The following is a 20,359-nucleotide window of genomic DNA, read 5'->3' as shown; positions in this document are numbered from 1 at the left end:
ATTTTTGTATTTTTAGTAGGGATGGGGTTTCTCCATGTTGGCCAGGCTGGTCTTGAACTCCTGACCTCAGGTGTTCCGCCCGCCTCGGCCTCCCAAAGTGCTGGGAGCCACTGCACTCGGCCAGTGCATAATCTCTTTATCATTTAGTCGTCCTCACAAGAAAATAAACTACAAAGGCAGGGAGGTTCGTTTTGTTCTCTGCTGTATCTTTAATAGGGAGAGGTGCTAAAACTTCGTTGAAAAAAAACAAATGGTTGTGGGGAAAGATTTTTAAAAATTACTTATAATCCATCACCCATTAAATAGGGCTAAATAACATTTGTGTTTCTTTCGCCTTTGAGAGAGGAAAAGCAGTTACTTCGCTTTCGTTATCAGTCTATTCTAAAGCTGGATCTTCCTTTTAAAAATGGCTAAAAATGCCTTTTTTGGTTGTATAGTACCCAATCATGCAGGCGGCAGGGAGGGGCTCGCTTTGGCCCTATTCAGCACCTTACACCCTACTTTTAACCCGCAGCCAAGTGTGTGGCGTTCCCCACACCCCCCCAGCTGCAACACCCACCTCTGTGCAATCCTTCCTTCCTCATTCTGGTTTCCAGAGCAAGTCTCCAGGCTTCGACGTCATCACGCTGGGACGTAAGTGCGGAGGCCTCGGCGTCTGACGTCATGGCGCAGAGCCTAGCAACAGCGCAGGCTCCTAGCCGAGTCCGTTATGGCCACTGCCACCCTGAGGAGGATGAGGGGGCCCGCACAAGCGAAATTGCTGCCAGGGTCGGCCATCCAAGCCCTTGCGGGGCTGGCACGGCCGCTGGTCTTGGCGCTCCTGCTTGTGTCCGCTGCTCTATCCAGTGGTAAACGGGGCGCGGCGGCAGTGCGGGCTTAGGAACCTGGGAGGGCTAGGGCGCGGGCCAGGAGACAGGGCGGGCCAGGAGACAGGCCGGGCCAGGGAAAGGGCACTTCCGAGTGTCGGGAGCAGACGGCGGTGTCTGGTTGGGGCAGGGTCTCCGCGGGCCTGAGGACGGAGGGTATGGTGTCTGAAGGGGTCCAAGGTCTGAAGAGTCTCCAAGGAGCCTGAGAAGTGGGGTCCCTGAGAGATGCAGGAACCCAGGGAGCAGGGTGTGTAGATGGGCGGGGAGGGAGGAGTGGTTTTGGCACCTAGAGATTGTTGAAGAATGGGCTGCTACAAGGAATGGCGGTGGTGGGGTCTCCAAACTTTCTTGGATCAGAAAGTTAGGAGGTTCTAGAAGAGAGGGTAGCGACAGGGGCGGAGGAGATGGCCGGGGCTAGGGGGTGTGGTGTCTGGAAAGGGTCTTGAGGTGAGGGGGACTCGGGAATCTAGCAGGACCAAGGAAAGGTGGGGATTTTCCAGAATGGGAGAGGTCAGTGGTAAAGTCCGAGGCAGGCAGGGGCAATAACCCAGTGACCAGCCAGCCAATGGAATGTTTCCAAGAGGGAGAGTGAAACGGAAAGAGCTGTCTTCTGGTACTGGTGCATATTGGAGGTCTGGGAGGTTCTGGTGTTTGATAAAGATTCAGAATACGGGGTGTTGGGCCTCTGAGAGCTTGGGAGCTGGAGAGGAGTTTGGGGACAAGGGAGATCATGATTCTTCTTCCCTATGTTCTGAGTTAACCAGAATAACTCTGCCTCATTTTAATAGACCTGTGGGATTTGATTGATAAAAGATTTCATTTCTTGCAAATGTTGCATGGTGAAATCAAGAGATTGAAGGTTTTTATTGAGAAATTAGGAAATCTGTAAACCAGTGCCTAATACTTGGTGGGGAAAATCCACCAATAAAGCTTGTAAGGATTAAACAGTATTTTGTTTAGTAGTCCCATTTTTCTTTCAGGCCAAGACGATCCTGCGTTTCTCCCTAAATTTGAGTTTTTAGCTGCAAAACAGTGTGACCTGGTATAGTGTTTTCTTTCTTGCCAGTAGGGCCTGTCCAGCCCTACATTCCTCTGCTACAGTACTGTGGGTACATACGTATGTTTCCTCAGCAACATTTCAGTGTTTGTAACTGGACTGCCCTCCCAGAAGTCTTTGCAGTCTCTGAGGAAGGACTGCTGTCCATTTCCCAAGGCCCTTTCATCATTAGTAAAATGTAATGAGGATTTCCCTGGTTGATGCAGATATTCCTGTTCCTAAAGTACTTAAGTAGCTTAATTGTTTTGGCCATTTAATCATCTAAGAAAAATAAAACATAAACATTTATATTTCCTGCTGGAATGCTTAAGGAATATATATCTGGCAACTGTAGTTTCAGAAACAGCTTTTCCTCCTAAGAGAGGGTTGAAAATCGCATGGGTAAGCATCGAGGCAGAATGTGGAGTATTAAGTGTCCTTTAGTCTCTGCTTTTATTTGTTAGAGCCCTATAAACCTTGTTCCAACTATACTGAGACATTTTAGAGAATCTTTATCTTTTAAATATATCTTTATATATACCAATTTAAAATGTCATAAATTCAGATTATTCTCTCCTGAAAATAACTTAAAACGACATACATGCTTTGAATAGGTGAGCAGTTCCATTGCAGTACAGTGTAGCTTGGGGTGTAAGTATTTTTTGTAAGCATACCTTATAATTTCAAAGTAGTCACTCCTGTAATAAGAAAATTAGTCTAGAATGTGTTGAGTTCCAAATTTCAAGTGAGTTTACAAAGGTAGAAAGTTACCACATTAGATTTATTTAAATTTGTTCCATATTAGGTTTTTAAAAATGCCAATGCTTGGTTGTGTGCTTGTCGGTCTGCAAGAATTTTTGTTTTATGTTTTTGTTTTGATAAAGTCTAAAAAAATTAACATAAGCAGTTTGGATTACTGGGGACTAATTCTTGGTCGTGCCATTTCAAAAATGCCTGCTTCTCTACATTTGCCATATATTGTTCCCAAATGATCACCTAAACTTAATGCATAATGCATTTCATTTTAAAGTCATTGTTTCTCAAACCAGTGTGTGAATGAGTTCTCAGGGTCTTCTGCATTCTTAAGAAATGCTGATTGGGAGGCCGAGGCGGGTGGATCACAAGGTCAAGAGATCGAGACCATCCTGGTCAACATGGTGAAACCCCGTCTCTACTAAAAATACAAAAAATTAGCTGGGCACGGTGGTGCGTGCCTGTAATCCCAGCTACTCAGGAGGCTGAGGCAGGAGAATTGCCTGAACCCAGGAGGCGGAGGTTGTGGTGAGCCGAGATCACACCATTGCACTCCAGCCTGGGTAACAAGAGCGAAACTCAGTCCCAAAAAAAAAAAAAAAAGAAATGCTGATATAGTTTTATTTTAGGACAGTTTTCAAAAAGGGACCAGTAGAAGAGGGGAATTAAATTTAGAAAGTTTTTTATTTTTATTTTTTTTTTTTTTGAGACAGGGTTTTGCTCTATCACCCAGGCTGGAGTGCAGTGGCACAAACCTGTCTCACTGCAACCTCTGCCTCCTGGGCTGAAGCAGTCCTCCCACTTCAGCCCCCTGAATAGCTGGGACCACAGGTGTGTGCCACTGTGCCCAGCTAATTTTTGTATTTTTGTAGAGATGGAGTTTCACCATGTTGGTCAGGCTAGTCTTGAACTCCTGAGCTTAAGTGATTTGCCTGCCTTAGCCTCCCAAAGGACTGGGAATTACAGGCGTGAGCCACTGTGTCTGGCCTGAGTTTTATTTTTCTTATGCTGTATTTGTGTATTACTTTAAGGATTTTACTGTTTGACTAATACATATTCTGCTCCTTCTTGGTGCTAGGTATTAGAGTTAAACAGTTAAACAATGAATAGGGTGATATTGGAGGTATCCTTAGAAGAATGAGTGGCATTTTGCTGAGAACCACGGGATGGGCACCTCAGGGAGTGCAGTAGGTGCATAGATGCTGTGTGGGATGTGGTGTGGGATTTGTGGTGAGAGTTGAGTCGAGTCATATTCAATAAATATTTATTGAATGCCTGCTATCTATTAAGTAGGTAATGGGGATAGAGCTGTTAGAGATATTAGTAAGATAATGAGAGTGAGGTAGTGGAGGCCAGATCATGTAGGATCTTGAAGGCTATTATAAAAACTCACTTTTGAGAGAAATGGATGGCGCTGGAGGGTCTTAAGTAGAGGAGTAGTGTTTGATATGAGTTTTTACAGAATGACTCTGGCTGCTGTGTTGAGTGTGGACAGTAGAGGTTAGGGTGGAAGCAGGCAGATTAATTAGGAGTTTATTGTAATTATCCACATGAGATAATGGTTACTTGGACAAGGCAGGAGCAGTGGAGGGTGGAAAGCCCTCCAATTGAGGATGGAGAGTAGGTAGAACAACATTTTTGTTTGTTTTTTGAGTGGGGCATAGAAATTTATTTCTTTAAATTAAACTTTTTATTTTGAGATGATTATAGATTCACTTGCAGTTGTAAGAAATAATATAGGGATCCTGCATACCCTCTACCCAGTTTTCCCAATATTGACATCTTTCAAAACAATACTGCAGTATCATGAACAGGATATTAACACTGATATAGTCAAAATATGGGGCATTACCATCACCACAAGGATATCTCATGTTGCCCTTATAAAGCCACCCCACTTCCCTCCTACCTCACCCTTCCTGAACTCCTAATTATCCATTTGTATAATTTGGTAATTTTGAGAATCTTACATAAATGGAATCATGTAGTATGTAACTTTTGGGATTGACTTTTTTCACTCAGCATAATTTTCTGAAGATTCACCTAGGTTGTTTCATTTGTCAATAGTTTGTTTCTTTTTAATTTTAATTTTAATTTTTTTGAGATGGAGTCTTGCTCTGTTGCCCAAGCTGGAGTGCAGTGGCACAATCTCAGCTCACTGCAACCTCTGCCTCCAGAGTTCAAGCAATTCTCCTGCCTCAGCCTCCCAAGTAGCTGGAATTAAAGCTGCACACCACCATACCCAGCAAATTTTTGTATTTTTAGTAGAATTGGGGTTTCACCATGTTGGCCAGGCTGGTCTCATACTCCTGACCTTGCGATCCACCCGCCTTGGCCTCCCAAATTGCCGGGATTACAGGTGTGAGCTACTACTCCTGGCCATTTGTTTCTTTTCATTGCTGAGTAATATTCTATGGTATAGATAGACGGTACTTTGTTTATCTGTTGAAGGATGCCTGATTGTTTGCAGTTTTGGGCTTTTATGAATAAAGCTGCTATAAATGTGTTTGTGCCACTGTACTCCAGCCTGGGTGACAAAGCAAGACCCTGTCTCAAAAAAATAAAAAAATAAAATGAGTTTTCTGTGGACATCATGTAGTTGAGTCTGCCAATCTCTGTTTTTTAGTTAATGTATTTCAGTCATTTACATTTAATGCACTATGGGTATGTTAGGGCTGAAGTCTGCCATTTTATTTTTTGTCTTTAGCTTAAGATATATGAGGTAAAAAGAAAAACCCAAGGAAGTTACCACCGTGTTGTTTCATAGATCCTGAGGTCGCTAACTGTTCTATTTAACCACCTTTCAGAGTGTTCTTGTATTCTTTTATACATAATTTCCAGAGCTTTTAGTTGTTATTAGTAGGAGAAATAGGGAAAATTATGTTTGTCTTCCTGAAATGGCCAGAATTCATTTTGAACATGTTAATGTAAATGTCAGACATCCAAGAGGAGACGTCAAGTAGGTGGTTGGATTTATGAGTTTAGAATTCTGGTAGTTCTTGGAAGTTTTCTTAATTTTTCTCAGAAAAGTTAGGAAGTGATGTCATCGGTTGCAAATGAGGATAACAGAGAAGGCATTTGAAATTTGTGGACAGAGGAAAATGTGATTGGTCTACGAGAGTAGAAGGGTAAATGGACTAGGAAAATATAATTGCCAGCAATTTTAATTGCCAACAGCTTTAAACATACACCTGAATCTTTGGCACTGAATTTAAAATGAAATGAAAACAGTGGCATGGTTGTATATTTTCCAGCCATGTTCAACTGCTGGGTGCAGATGTGAGTACTCAGAGAGCTTGATTTATTAATAACTAGAGATGAGTGTCTCACCATGTGAATGGTTCAAAGTAGACAAGGGGGAAGGGAATTGAAGATGGATGTAAGAGAGTGATTATAAAGCAGTTATAATAGCTGACATAGAATTGAATCTGGGTAAAGAGAGAAGAGAGTGTATTGGGCAAGGTTTGGTGGTGGTGGTCAGGGAATGAAAAGGATTAGAGGTTTGTAGCTGTTGATGGATTGAGAATACCAGGAAATGAAATGGAAGGATAGGAGGTCATGTCAGCAAATAGAATGCATGAAATTGAGATTATGGAAGAGTTGTGATAATAGATAATGACCATGGGAGTGAGTGGCTGAGGTAAAGAGGAGGGCTAGCTCATGAGAAGAGAGGAGGTCAAAGATTTTGAAATTAAGGCAGGAGTACTTGTTTTAGAGTGAACTCTAGAGTCAGAAGCTCAATAAGAATTAGGGGGTATGAGCTTGGAGTTGGTGGATGAAATTAAGTTAGTGGATGATAGCTTAAGATAAGAGAATCAAAGCTAGAGGCATTTAGGGAGAAGAATGGGAGAATGGTCTGAAAAGAGCAATGAGGAGGAGAGCTGTGCCTTCTTGAGACTCAATGGTGCAAGGATGTGGGAGAAAAAACAGCTATTACTTAAACGGGCTGAAGGGAAAGTATGTCCTTAAGGGAGAGTCAGGTTTCAGTAATAACAAGAAAGTGAAGGGTGAAAGAAGGGATTTGCTGATGACTGAATTCTATACTTCGTGGTGGAAGTTTCTTTATTATCATTCCTACCCTATCAGCTTATGTCCTTTAAAGGTACTCACCCTTGTTCTTTTAAAAGTCAAGTTTAGTTAGTTGGCTCCCAGTTATTTTAATTTTAAATTCTATTTTATTTTCTTTTTTCCTTTTTTTAAAATTGCATTTTAGGTTTTGGGGTACATGTGAAGAACATGCAAGATTGTTGCATAGGTACACACATGGCAGTGTGATTTGCTGCCTTTCCCCCCATCACCTATATCTGGCATTCTCCCCATGCTGTCTCTCCCCAGCTCCCTACCCCCCGCTGTCCCTCCCCTATTTCCCCCTGACAGACCCCAGTGTGTGATGCTTCCCTCCCTGTGTCCATGTGTTCTCATTGTTCAACACCCTCCTATGAGTGAGAACATGTGGTGTTTGATTTTCTGTTCTTGTGTCAGTTTGCTGAGAATGATGTTTTCCAGGTTCATCCATGTCCCTACAAAGGACACGAACTCATCATTTTTGATGGCTGCATAATATTCCATGGTGTATATGTGCCACATTTTCCCTGTCCGGTCTATCATCGATGGGCATTTGGGTTGGTTCCAGGTCTTTGCTATTGTAAACAGTGCTGCAATGAACATTCGTGTGTATGTGTCCTTATGGTAGAATGATTTATAATCCTTTGGATATATACCCAGTAATGGGATTGCTGGGTCAAATGGAATTTCTATTTCTAGGTCCTTGAGGAGTCGCCACACTGTCTTCCACAATGCTTGAACTAATTTACACTCCCACCAACAGTGTAAAAGTGTTCCTATTTCTCCACATCCTCTCCAGCATCTGTTGTCTCCAGATTTTTTAATGATCGCCATTCTAACTGGCATGAGATGGTATCTCAATGTAGTTTTGATTTGCATTTCTCTAATGACCAGTGATGATGAGCATTTTTTCGTATGTTTGTTGGCCTCCTGTATGTCTTCTTTTGTAAAGTATCTGTTCATATCCTTCGCCCACTTTTGAATGGGCTTGTTTGTTTTTTTCTTGTAAATCTGTTTTAGTTCTTTGTAGATTCTGGATATCAGCCCTTTGTCAGATGGGTAGACTGCAAAAATTTTTTCCCATTCTGTTGGTTGCTGATTCACTTTAATGATTATTTCTTTTGCTGTGCAGAAGCTGTGGAGTTTGATTAGGTCCCATTTGTCTATTTTGGCTTTTGTTGTCAAAGCTTTTGGTGATTTGGTCATGAAGTCCTTGCCTATGCCTCTGTCCTGAATGGTTTTGCCTAGATTTTCTTTGGTTTTTATGGTTTTAGGTCTTATGTTTAAGTCTTTAATCCATCTGGAGTTAATTTTAGTGTAAGGTGTCAGGAAGGGGTCCAGTTTCTGCTTTCTGCACATGGCTAGCCAGTTTTCCCAACACCATTTATTAAACAGGGAATCCTTTCCCCATTGCTTGTTTTTGTCAGGTTTGTCAAAGATCGGATGATTGTAGATGTGTTGTGTTGCCTCTGAGGCCTCTGTTGTATTCCATTGGTCTATATCTCTGTTTTGGTACCAGTACCATGCTGTTTTGATTACTGTAGCCTTGTAATATAGTTTGAAGTCCAGTAGTGTGATACCTCTCACTTTGTTCTTTTTGCTTAGAATTGACTTGGCTATGCGGGCTCTCTTTTGGTTCCATATGAAGTTTAAGGTGATTTTTTCCAGTTCTGTGAAGAAGGTCATTGGTAGCTTGATGGGGATGGCGTTGAATCTGTAAATTACTTTGGGCAGTATGGCCATTTTCACGATATTGATTCTTACTTACCATGAACATGGAATGTTTCTCCATCTGTTTGTGTCTTCTCTTATTTCGTTGAGCAGTGATTTGTAGTTCTCCTTGAAGAGGTCCTTTATGTTCCTTGTTAGTTCTATTCTTAGGTATTTTATTCTCTTGGTAGCAATTATGAATGGCAGTTCGTTCTTGATTTGACTCTCTTTAAGTCTGTTATTGGTGTATAGGAATGCTTGTGATTTTTGCACATTGATTTTGTATCCTGCGTCTTCGCTGAAGTTGCTTAACAGTTTCAGGAGATTTTGGGCTGAGATGATGGGGTCTTCTAGATATACAATCATGTCGTCTGCAAATAGACACAATTTGACTTCCTCCTTTCCTATTTGAATACACTTTATTTCTTTTTCTTGCCTGATTGCTCTGGCTAGAACTTCCAATACTATATTGAATAGGAGTGGTGAGAGTGGGCATCCTTGTCCAGTGCCAGATTTCAAAGGGAATGCTTCCAGTTTTTGCCCATTCAGTATGATATTGGCTGTGGGTTTGTCATAAATAGCTTTTATTATTTTGAGATATGTTCCATCAATACCTAGTTTATTGAGGGTTTTTAGCATAAAGGGCTGTTGAATTTTGTCAAAGGCCTTCTCTGCGTCAATTGAGATGATGTGGTTTTTGTCTTTGGTTCTGTTTATGTAGTGAATTATGTTTATAGACTTGCATATGTTGAACCAGCCTTGCATCCCTGGGATGAATCCTATTTGATCATGGTGGAGAAGCTTTTTGATATGCTGTTGCAATCGGTTTGCCAGTATTTTATTGAAGATTTTTGCATCTATGTTCATCATGGATATTGGTCTGAAGTTTTCTTTTCTTGTTGAGTCTCTGCCGGGTTTTGGTATCAGGATGATGTTGGTCTCATAAAATGATTTGGGAAGGATTCTCTCTTTTTGTATTGTTTGGAATAGTTTCAGAAGGAATGGTACCAGCTCCTCTTTGTATGTCTGATAGAATTTGGCTGTGAACCTATCTGGACCTGGACTTTTTTTGGGTAGTATGCTCTTAATTGCTGCCTCACCTTCAGACTTTGTTATTGGTCTATTCAGGGTTTCAACTTCTTCCTGGTTTAGGCTTGGGAGGATGCAAGTGTCCAGGAATTTATCCATTTCTTCCAGGTTTACTAGTTTATGTGCATAGAGTTGTTTGTAATAATCTCTGATGATGGTTTGTATTTCTGTGGAATCTGTGGTGATATTCCCTTTATCATTTTTTATTGCATCTATTTGATTATTCTCTCTTTTCTTTTTTATTAATCTGGCTAGTGGTCTATTTTGTTGATCTTTTCGAAAAACCAGCTCCTGGATTTATTGATTTTTTTGAAGGGTTTTTTTGTGTCTCTATCTCCTTCAGTTCTGCTCTGATCTTAGTTATTTCTTGTCTTCTGCTAGGTTTTGAGTTTTTTTGTTCTTGCTCCTCTAGCTCTTTCAATTTTGATGATAGACTGTCGATTTTAGATCTGTCCTTGCTTCTCATGTGGGCATTTATTGCTATAAATTTTCCTCTAGAGACTGCTTTAAATGTGTCCCAGAGATTCTGGTATGTTGTGTCTTCATTCTCGTTTTATTTCTGCCTTCATTTCATTGTTTATCCAGTCAACATTCAAGAGCCAGTTGTTCAGTTTCCGTGAAGCTGTGCGGTTCTGAGTTAGTTTCTGAATTCTGAGTTCTAACTTGATTGCACTGTGGTCTGAGAGACTGTTTGTTATGATTTCCATTCTTTTGCATTTGCTGAGGAGTGATTTACTTCCAATTATGTGGTCAATTTTAGAGTAGGTGTGATGTGGTGCTGAGAAGAATGTATATTCTGTGGATTTGGGGTGGAGAGTTCTGTAAATGTCCATTAGGGTTGCTCGATCCAGGTCTGAGTTTAAGTCCTGGATATCCTTGTTAATTTTCTGTCTCATTTATCTGTCTAATATTGACAATGGGGTGTTAAAGTCTCCCACTATTATTGTGTGGGAGTCTAAGTCTCTTTGTAAGTCATTAAGAACTTGCTTTGTGTATCTGGGTGCTCCTGTATCGGGTGCATATATATTTAGGATCATTAGCTCTTCTTGTTGCATTGATCCTTTTACCATTACATAATGTCCTTCTTTGTCTCTTTTGATCTTTGTTGGTTTAAAGTCTATTTTATCAGAGATGAGAATTGCAACTCCTGCTTTTTTTTGCTGTCTATTTGCTTGGTAAATCTTCCTCCATCCCTTTGTTTTGAGCCTTTGTGTATCCTTGCATGTGAGATGGGTTTCCTGGATACAGCACACTGATGGGTTTTGGCTTTTTATCCCATTTGTCGGTCTGTGTGTTTTGATTGGGGCATTTAGCCCATTTACATTTAGGGTTAATATTGTTATGTGTGAATTTGATCCTGCCATTTTGATGCTAGCTGGCTGTTTTTCCCGTTAGTTGATGCAGTTTCTTCACTGTGTTGATGCTCTTTACCATTTGGTATGTTTTTGGAGTGGCTGGTACTGGTTGTTTCTATGTTTAGTGCCTCTTTCAGGAGCTCTTGTAAAGCAGGCCTGGTGGTAATGAAATCTCTGAGTCCTTGCTTGTTCGCAAAGGATTTTATTTTTCCTTCATTTATGAAATTTGGCTGGATATGAAATTCCGGGTTGAAAGTTCTTTTCTTTAAGGATGTTGAATATTGGCCCCCACTCTCTTCTGGCTTGTAGGGTTTCTGCTGAGAGATCTGCTGTGAGTCTGATGGGCTTTCATTTGTGGGTAACCCGACCTTTCTCTCTGGCTGCCCTTAGTATTTTCTCCTTCATTTCAACCCCGGTGAATCTGATGATTATGTGCCTTGGGGTTGCTCTTCTTGAGGAAAATCTTTGTGGTGTTCTCTGTATTTCCTGCACTTAAATATTGGCCTGCTTTGCTAGGTTGGGGAAGTTTTCCTGAATAATATCCTGAAGAATATTTTCCAGCTTGGATTCATTCTGTCCGTCACATTCAAGTACACCTATCAAACAGAGATTAGGTCTTTTCAAATAGTCCCATATTTCTTGGAGACTTTGTTCATTCCTTTTTACCCTTTTTTCTCTAATCTTGCCTTCTTGTTTTATTTCATTGAGTTGATCTTCGACCTCTGGTATCCTTTCTTCTGCTTGGTCAGTTTGACTGCTGAAACTTGTGTATGCTTCGTGAAGTTCTCAGCTTCACGTGTTGTGTTTTCAGCTCCATCAATTCACTTATATTCCTAAGTTGTTTATTCTTGTTAGCATTTCGTCAAATCTTTTTTCGAGGTTCTTAGTTTCTTTGCATTGGGTTAGAACATGTTCTTTTAGTTCACAGAAGTTTCTTATTACCCACCTTCTGAAGCCTGTTTCTGTCAATTCATCACACTCATTCTCCATCCAGCCTTGTTCCCTTGCTGGTGAGGAGTTGTGATCCCTTATAGAAGGAGAAGCGTTGTGGTTTCGGGTGTTTTCATCCTTTTTGCACTGGTTTCTTCCCGTCTTTGTGGATTTATCCACCTTTCATCTTAGTAGTTGTTGACTTTCAGATTGGGTCTCTGAGTGGACGTCCCATTTGTTGATGATGAAGTTATTTCTTTCTGTTTCTTAGTTTTCCTTCTAACACTCTGGCCCCTCTGCTGTAGGACTGCTGAGGTCCACTCCAGGCCCTGCTTGCCTGGGGATCACCTGCAGCAGCTGCAGAACAGTAAGGGTTGCTGCCAGTTTCTTCTGCTGCTATCTTTGTCCCAGAAGGATATGCGCCAGATGTCAGTCTGAGCTCTCCTTTATGAGGTGACTCTTTGGATATATGGGGGTCAGGGAGCTGCTTGAGTAGACAGTCTGTCCTTTATAGGAGCTCACGTGCTGAGCTGTGAGCTCCGATGTTCATTCAGAGCTGCTCGGCAGGTATATTTAAGTCTGCTGCAGCAGAACTCATAAACCCCCTGTTTTTTGTTTTTTTTTTCCCAGGAGCTCTGTCCCAGGAAGTTAGGGCTCATAAATATGAGTTTTTGTTGTGCTGCTGGCTTTTTTCCAGGCTGTCCTGCCCAGCCAGGAGGCAGCCTAGTCACTGTGTGCCTGCAGAGGCTTTGCTGAGGTGCTGTGGGCTCCGCCCAGCTGCTGTGAACTTCCCTGCAGTCCTGTTTATACGGGTGTAGTTAGAACTGCCTTGGCAATGGTGGCCCACCTCTGTAATGGCAGACTCTCTCTGTAATGGCGGACTGCGTCAGCAAAGGCAAACTACCTCCATAGTGGTGGACTGCCTTGGTAATGGTGGATGCCTCTCCCCCACAGAGCTGGACCCTCCCGGTTTCAGCTGTGCTTGCTGTGAAACTCTCAATCCAGAGCGTTTTTGATTGCTGTTTTTTTGTGGGGGTGGGACCAGCCAAACCTGATCATCTGGCTCCCTGCCTCAGAGACCCCTTTTTTTTTCTTTTTTTAGTTGAACGGTCGACTCTCTCCCAGGTGTTCCAGTCGCTTGTTGAAGAGGCGCCAGAATCTGTGTGATTTCCCATGCAGCGACTCACTGCACCGGCTGAAAGAGTGGCGCTGAGATTCGTGGTGCTTTTTTGCTCAGGAATCTCCTGGCCTGGCTCCCTGTTTCTGATTTTTTAATCAGATGAATGGGCGACTCTGCCATCCCGGAGCTCCAATCGCCAGCTAAAACGGCGCCTGGACCCGTGTATTTTGTAGGGAGAACTGCCGCACCGGGGTGCCGGCCCAAACAGCCGCGCCAGCCAAAACAGCCGTGGGGGCCAGACCAGCCGCGCTCGTGTCCTGTGGGGCTCCTCCGCCTGGGAATCTCCTGGTCTGTGGGCAATAAAAATCCGTCTCGAAATGTGGTGTCCACTCACCCTCCGTGCCTTCGCTGGGAGCTGCAATCCTTAGCTGCTCCTAATTGGCCATCTTGGATCCCTCCCTAAATTTTATTTTAAAATATGTTTTTCTGTACTTTGGCAAGGAAATTAAATGTATCAGAAAATAATTTATAAATTCCTGAATTATAACTAAATTGATGTGATAAATGTAAAAATTATTTTCAGAAATTCCTATTAGTAGTTTTCTGAGTAATGTACTCAGTTGTAGGTCCTATTTATTTCTCTTTTCTTCCAGTAAAATATTTTAAGGAACTCAATTATCGAAAATGTTTTAAGAGTTTTACTTTAATTCTAGGACTTTGGGAAGTCAAGGTGGAAGGATTGCTTGAGCCCTGGAGTTTGAGACCAGCCTGGGCAACATGGCGAGATGCTGTCTCAAAAAAAAAAAAAAAAAAAAAAAAAAAAAAAATTGCATGAGGCATTGGACAAATCTATGAAAAAAAAAGAAAAATAAAGCTGGGCAGGGTGGCATATGCCTGTGGTCTCAGCTATGTGGGAGGCTTGAACCAAGGAGGTCGAGGCTACAGTGAACTATGATTGTGCTACTACATTTCAGGCTGAGCAACAGAGTGAGACCCTGTCGAAAAAAAAAAAAAAAGGGAAAAAAAGAATTTTACTAATTTACTGTTTTTGTTTTTTTTTTTTACTAACTTACTACATTATTTTTCTGAGCTCTTCTATTCCAATTGAGAACAGCTATTTCTTTTTTTCTACACAAAGTAGATGTCAACTGTGATACACAAACCAGAGTATATTCACATGTAGAAAGGGTTATCTGTTAGATTGTTAACTTGTGTGAATGCATGTTTGTGAAAGCCCTAGAATGACTTGGTTTAATCTTAACCCTATAAAATATTTTACTTTAATATGATAGACTTTAAAATATTGTCTGAATATGTTTAGATCTCACATGACAGGTTTTTTTTTTTTTAGATGTAGTAGAGATACTTGAGGTTCTTCAACAGATACTATGTTAGATTAAAAATTAGAAATGGTTAAATTTCAGAAGGGATTTTTCTGTTGAATCTCCCCTCTATTGAATCTTCTTGGGAGAGTTACTTATGTAAAGAATTTTACATTTAGTAAACTATGCTGAGTAGGTAGCAGCACAGAGAAGTAAGAATGTGTGTATTTGGTGTCATTTCCCATACCTAGATGCCTTCCTCCCTCTTTAAAATAATCTGCTTGTCACTTAGCTCTCAGGTTCCAGTTTCTGATGCTTCTCCTTTAGAACTTTTTAATTTGTAAGGATCCTTCTTTGTTTGTTTGTTTTTAATTTAGGAGAGAGAGTCCTCTAGTTCAAGTATGACTTAGAATTACTGTCTACAGCTTGCTTATAGCGTCCCCTGGATTTGTTATCTTGTGTTGAAAGTATTTTGGTCCAAACTCCCTGTCTTTTTTGGGACCCAGTTGAGTGAGAATCAGCCACTTATTTTGTTCTAGGGATCAGATAGAGTCTGGATGAAATAACTGAAGTCCACACTCTTTATGAAATGAAAACATAGGGGATGGGTCAGGGCTATATGTGGACTTTGCCATTGTGACCCAAAGTCTGACCTTTTTCTTTCTTTCTTTATTTTTTTTTTGGTGGCAGGCTCTATAATGCAGTAGGTCTTTTATGCTGCTTAAGTTGTTAGTATCTAGCGAAGCAGTTATTATCTGAAGAATGACTAAGAAGAAATATAACTGATTGCTGTCTATTGAGACTTAATAACTAGTTTTTGAGAATGTTATAGGAATTTAGGGAGAAATGCTTAGTGTAAAATTTAGGTAAATATGCTTTTAGCTTGGTGGAAATAAAGTTGGAGATTTCAGTTTAATATTCTTTGTTTGTTTCAGTTGTATCACTGACTGATTCACCGAGCCAAACTGTGCACAACTCAGATATTTCTACCCCAAATGTGAATGCTTTAACACGTGAAAACCAAACCAAACCTTCTATTTCCCAAATCAGTACCACCCTCCCTCCCACAACGAGTACCGAGAAAAGTGGAGGAGCATCTTTGGCCCCTCATCCCTCTCCTACTGCTCTGTCTCAAGAGGAAGCTGATAATGAAGATCCTAGCATAGAGGAGGAGGATCTTCTCATGCTGAACAGTTCTCCATCCACAGCCAAAGACACTCTGGACAATGGTGATTATGGGGAACCAGACTATGACTGGACCACGGGCCCCAGGGAAGACGACGAGTCTGATGACACCTTGGAAGAAAACAGGGGTTACATGGAAATTGAACAGTCAGTGAAATCTTTTAAGATGCCATCCTCAAATATAGAAGAGGAAGATAGCCATTTCTTTTTTCATCTTATTATTTTTGCTTTTTGCATTGTTGTTGTTTACGTTACGTATCACAACAAAAGGAAGGTAAGTTTGGGATTTTTTTAGCCCTTTATTATTTCAGTCATAATGCTTTTGATGATTCATGGTTCTTTTTTTTTCTTTTTTTTTGTGATTGAGTCTCACTGTTCACCCAGGCTGGAGTGCATTGGCACAATCACAGCTCACTGGAGCCTTGACCTCCTAGGCTTAAGTGATTCTCCTGCGTCAGCCTCTTGAGTAGGTGGTACTACAGATGCACACTACCACACCCAGCTAATTTTTAAAAATTATCATTATTTGTAGAGATGAGGTCTCGCTATGTTGCCCAGGTTGGTCTTGAACTCCCAGGCTCAAGCAAGCAGTCCTCCCACCTCAGCCTCCCAAAGTGTTGGGATTACAGGCATGAGCCACCATGCCCAGCTCTCTTTCCTTTTTTTCATTCAAGTTTAAATTCATAGTAAAATATTGAGATGTCTAATCCGCATATAAATCTGTTGTATGTTTTAACACTACAGACAGAATGCTTGAATATATGTACTTCTAACAAAAATAGTCCTATTTCTTAATGAGGAATACCAAAGCCCAGTGATTTCTGTTGTTGTTATTGTTGTTTTGAGATGGAGTCTCACTCTTTGCCCCGGCTAGAGTGCAGTGGCGTGATCCTGGCTCACTGCAACATCTACCTCCTGGGTTCAAGTGATTCTCCTGCCTCAGCCTCCTGAGTAGTTGGGACTACTGATGCCTACCACCATGCCTGTCTAATTTTTGTATTTTTAGTAGAGATGAGGTTTCATATGTTGGTCAGGCTGGTTTCAAACTCCTGATCTCATGATCTGCCCGCTTTGGCATCCCAAAGTGCTGGGATTACAGCTGTGAGCCACTTTGTCCGGCCGTGATTTTTTTTAAGGGTTTCTATCTTATTTTGGCATCATCAGTAGGAATACTTGTGGAGAAAGTGTTAATTTAACATTTGTCTTTTATTAACATTGAACTTAATGATCTTTTAAATTTCTTTCTAATTATAAACTGTTACACGTTTATTTTAGGGAATTTAGAAAACACAGGAGTTTAGAAAAGAAAATTTAAATATTCAGCATTATTAGAGAGGGATTTTCACTTTGTCTCCCAGGCTGGAGTGTAGTGGTGCGATCTTGGCTCACTGCAACCTCTGCCTCCTGGGTTCAAGCAATTCTCCTGCCTCAGCCTCTTCAGCAACTGGGGCATCCATGCCCGGCTAATTTTTGTATTTTTAGTAGAGACGGGTTTTGCTATATTGGCCAGGATGGTCTCAAACTGCTGCCCTCAAGTGATCTACCCAGTTTGGCCTCCCAAAGTGCTGGGATTACAGGTGTGAGCCACTGTGCCCAGCCTATATCATAGAGTTTTATGTCTTGCTTTTTACCTGACAAATCGTGAGCATTTTCCATATCCTTAATATTCTTTTTTTTTTTTTGAGACGGAGTTTCACTCTTGTTACCCGGGCTGGAGTGCAATGGCGTGATCTCAGCTCACCGCAACCTCCGCCTCCTGGGTTCAAGCAATTCTCCTGCCTCAGCCTCCCGAGTAGCTGGGACTACAGGCGCGCACCACCATGCCCAGCTAATTTTTGTATTTTTAATAGAGACGGGGTTTCACCATGTTGACCAGGATGGTCTCGATCTCTTGACGTCGTGATCCACCCGCCTCGGCCTCCCAAAGTGCTGGGATTATAGGCGTGAGCCACCGCGCCCGGCCTTAATATTCTTTAAAAACATTTTTTTTTTTTTTGAGACAGGATCTTGCTATATCATCCACATTGGTGAATTCCTGGCCTCAAGTAATCCTCTCACCTCAGCCTACCAAGTAGTTGGGATTACAGGCATGAGCCACTGTGCCTGGCTGGAAACATAATGGGTTCATGGTTTATAATTTTTGGTTCAGAAATATGTTGTGATGAACATTTCTGTGCTGTTACCAGTTTGCTGGATTACATGAGGCATAAGAGGCATATATAGGACAGGATAGATCATTTAGTGTGATGGCACATGTTGGCATTGTATAGGCCCAAAGCTGAGTAGTTAAGCCTTTCAGAATACTTAAAGGAAGATGAAACACACAATTCCTTTTTAATACTTACTGGTCAATAAGTCTTAGTTCTTGACTTTATTGTAACTTGCTTTGTAACCCTGAAAGCCACCTTCCCCTTCGGGACCTTGATTTCCTTACCTGACAAATAGCGAAACTGGACCTGATAATTTCAAAATGCCTTCCAGCTTTGAGAATCAGTGAATCTAGTAATAGTTCAAAAAAAAAAAAGCAAACCAGCCAACTGTTTTGGTTATTTGTAGTTAGTGATATATTGCTAGCTTTGTAAGTGTTTATGAGTAGACGGAACATTGAATGCTGCTGATATTATATCCCTCTGTTTACTGTTTGGCCATCTGTATTATGGACGTCTAAGGGACTTGTTAAACAAATAGTTTCCTGGGCTCCACCTTAAATACTAACTCAGTCTCTGAAGACAGAGCCTAGGAATCTTGAGTCTTTAACAAACATTCCTACATATATTGAAATTTGAGAAGTACTGTTTAGCCTTCTCTACAAGATGGAAAGCAAAATAGCTTTTTTTTTTTTTTTTTGAGAGACAGGGTCTTGCTTTGTCACCCAGGCTGGAGTGCAGTGGCACTATCCTGACTTACTGTGATCTCTGCCTCCCGGGCTCAAGTGGTCCTCCCATCTTAGCCTCCTGAGTAGCTGGGACTAGGGCAAGCGCCTCCATGCCTGGCTGATTTTGTATTTTTTGTAGAGATGGGATTTCACGATGTTGCTCAGGCTGGTCTCGAATTCCTGGGCTCAAGTGATCTGCCTGCCTCAGCCTACAATAGCGTTTTTGTTGTTGTTGATATTTTATGTTTTGTATTTAGGAACCTAGAAGAGAGATATTTCACTTGTTATAAAAATGTTTACCATATTCTCTGTTTTCTCTTTTGCATATTTAATTAATTTTGTTTTCCAGATTTTTCTTCTGGTTCAAAGCAGGAAATGGCGTGATGGCCTTTGTTCGAAAACAGTGGAATACCATCGCCTAGATCAGAATGTTAATGAGGCAATGCCTTCTTTGAAGATCACCAATGATTATATTTTTTAAAGCACTGTGATTTGAGTTTGCTTATTATGTAATTTTATTTGCTTGACTTTTTATATGATATTGTGCAGATGTTTGCCATAGGCAATTGTTACTTAAATGAGAGGTGGATCTCTCTTTTGCCTTGGTGCTTTGGAAATTAAATGTCACAAACAAGGAGTATATAATTTTTTATCTGTACTTTTAGAGCTGCGTTTGATCAGATGTCCAAAATGTGAGTTAAGCATTACCTTATATTTACACTGTAGTTTTTATTATTTTAGATTTATTATGCTTCTTCTGGAAGTATTAGTGATGCTACTTTTAAAAGATCCCAAACTTGTAACTAAATTCTAACATATCTGTTACTACTGACTCACATTCATTCTCTGCCATTCAAATACTATTTTTTAACCACACATTTTTTTGTGGTCCCAAACTGTAATGTACAAGGATATGTGTGATAATGCTTTGCATTTGAGTAATATTTTTTTCCTTCCAAGAAAACTGCTTTGGATATTTTTAGATAATTTAAACATAATTTAGGATAATGATATTGCTCAATCTGACCACAATTTTAGGTAAAACATTAAATGTGTCGAGAAATCTTGGCAACAGAGACTGCAGCTTGCAGTGGACATAGATAAAATGTTACAGAGATACTATTTTCTTGGTTTGAATTACTATATTAAATATAAGTGGAAACTATGGTAAAATATTAAGTACATGTACAACTGCTTTTAGTTAGCAATTGGTTATAGCACAAGTTCTTCCCAGGTTTCAAGAAATGGGCAGAGTTTAAAATTATATCAGATTCATTTACTTCATTTGTTATTTTATAGTAAGTTTGAATAAATCTTAGGGGCCATTATCACTGTATCTAGGTCTTTCAAATTAAAATTATACCTGAGTGAAGTTGTTTGTATACATAAGGATATTTGTGTACAATGACCTTTTTCCCCCACACTTGTTTTCTTTTCTTTGTTTTTGTTTTTTATGACAACTGGAAATTATTTGCTGTGTTTCATTTATGTCTGTCTTCCTATCATAAAGAATTGATCAATATGTAAATATGTGATTTGAACCATGGTTGACTTACAAGTATCACAACAACTTTTTAGAAAACCTAAACCCTAGTATATGTTAAGGAGGGCCTGGGTGAGCCAGTGGGCTTGCGCTTTGTGTAGAGCTGGAAGAAGGCCATCCATCCTGTCTCTTGGGTGGAGAGTGTACTTTCCTAATAAGGAAGGGAAGCACAGTGGAAATACCCCTGAACTGTTTTATTACAGTAATTTTTTTCATATCTGAACTGTATTATTTAATATTTTGAATAAGATTTTAAAAAATAAATGGCAAAGATATAAATCTATGATTTCACGAGTGTGTTTCATTTCAGTGATGACATTTAGGTAGTAACAGGGAGTAGAGTAGCTTATGTCTGGGAGCAATCTAACTTGACTCACTTACAGGTATCTCTCTCAGCAGTGCAACTCTGCCTCTGTGAATTCCGTTTACATTTCTAAATTCTTTTCTAGGTCTAACTTACTGCTAGGTACTGAAGTTTATTGAAAACTAGCAAAGTAGGATGGTAAAGAA

The 20,359-nt window shown here is 40.6% G+C and overlaps 1 protein-coding gene across 1 annotated transcript; it reads left to right on the top strand.

Moving 5' to 3' along the window:
* The first annotated feature begins 669 nt into the window (after window positions 1-669).
* On the top strand, window positions 670-20,132 carry CUNH5orf15 (chromosome unknown C5orf15 homolog). The gene is made up of 3 exons (XM_012441810.3): window positions 670-848; window positions 15,182-15,705; window positions 18,656-20,132. The coding sequence occupies exons 1-3, from the start codon at window positions 710-712 to the stop codon at window positions 18,785-18,787; spliced, it is 795 nt and encodes a 264-aa protein (XP_012297233.2). The 5' UTR covers window positions 670-709; the 3' UTR covers window positions 18,788-20,132.
* Window positions 20,133-20,359: the final 227 nt, after the last annotated feature.

The sequence above is a fragment of the Aotus nancymaae genome, unplaced genomic scaffold (assembly GCF_030222135.1).
Source record: "Aotus nancymaae isolate 86718 unplaced genomic scaffold, 86718_ANA_hifiasm-v0.15.2.pri h1tg000064l_1, whole genome shotgun sequence".
Classification (NCBI taxonomy): Eukaryota; Metazoa; Chordata; class Mammalia; order Primates; family Aotidae; genus Aotus; species Aotus nancymaae.
The sequence above is the reverse complement of the archived record's forward strand: the minus strand, read 5'-3'. Positions and strand labels throughout refer to the sequence as shown.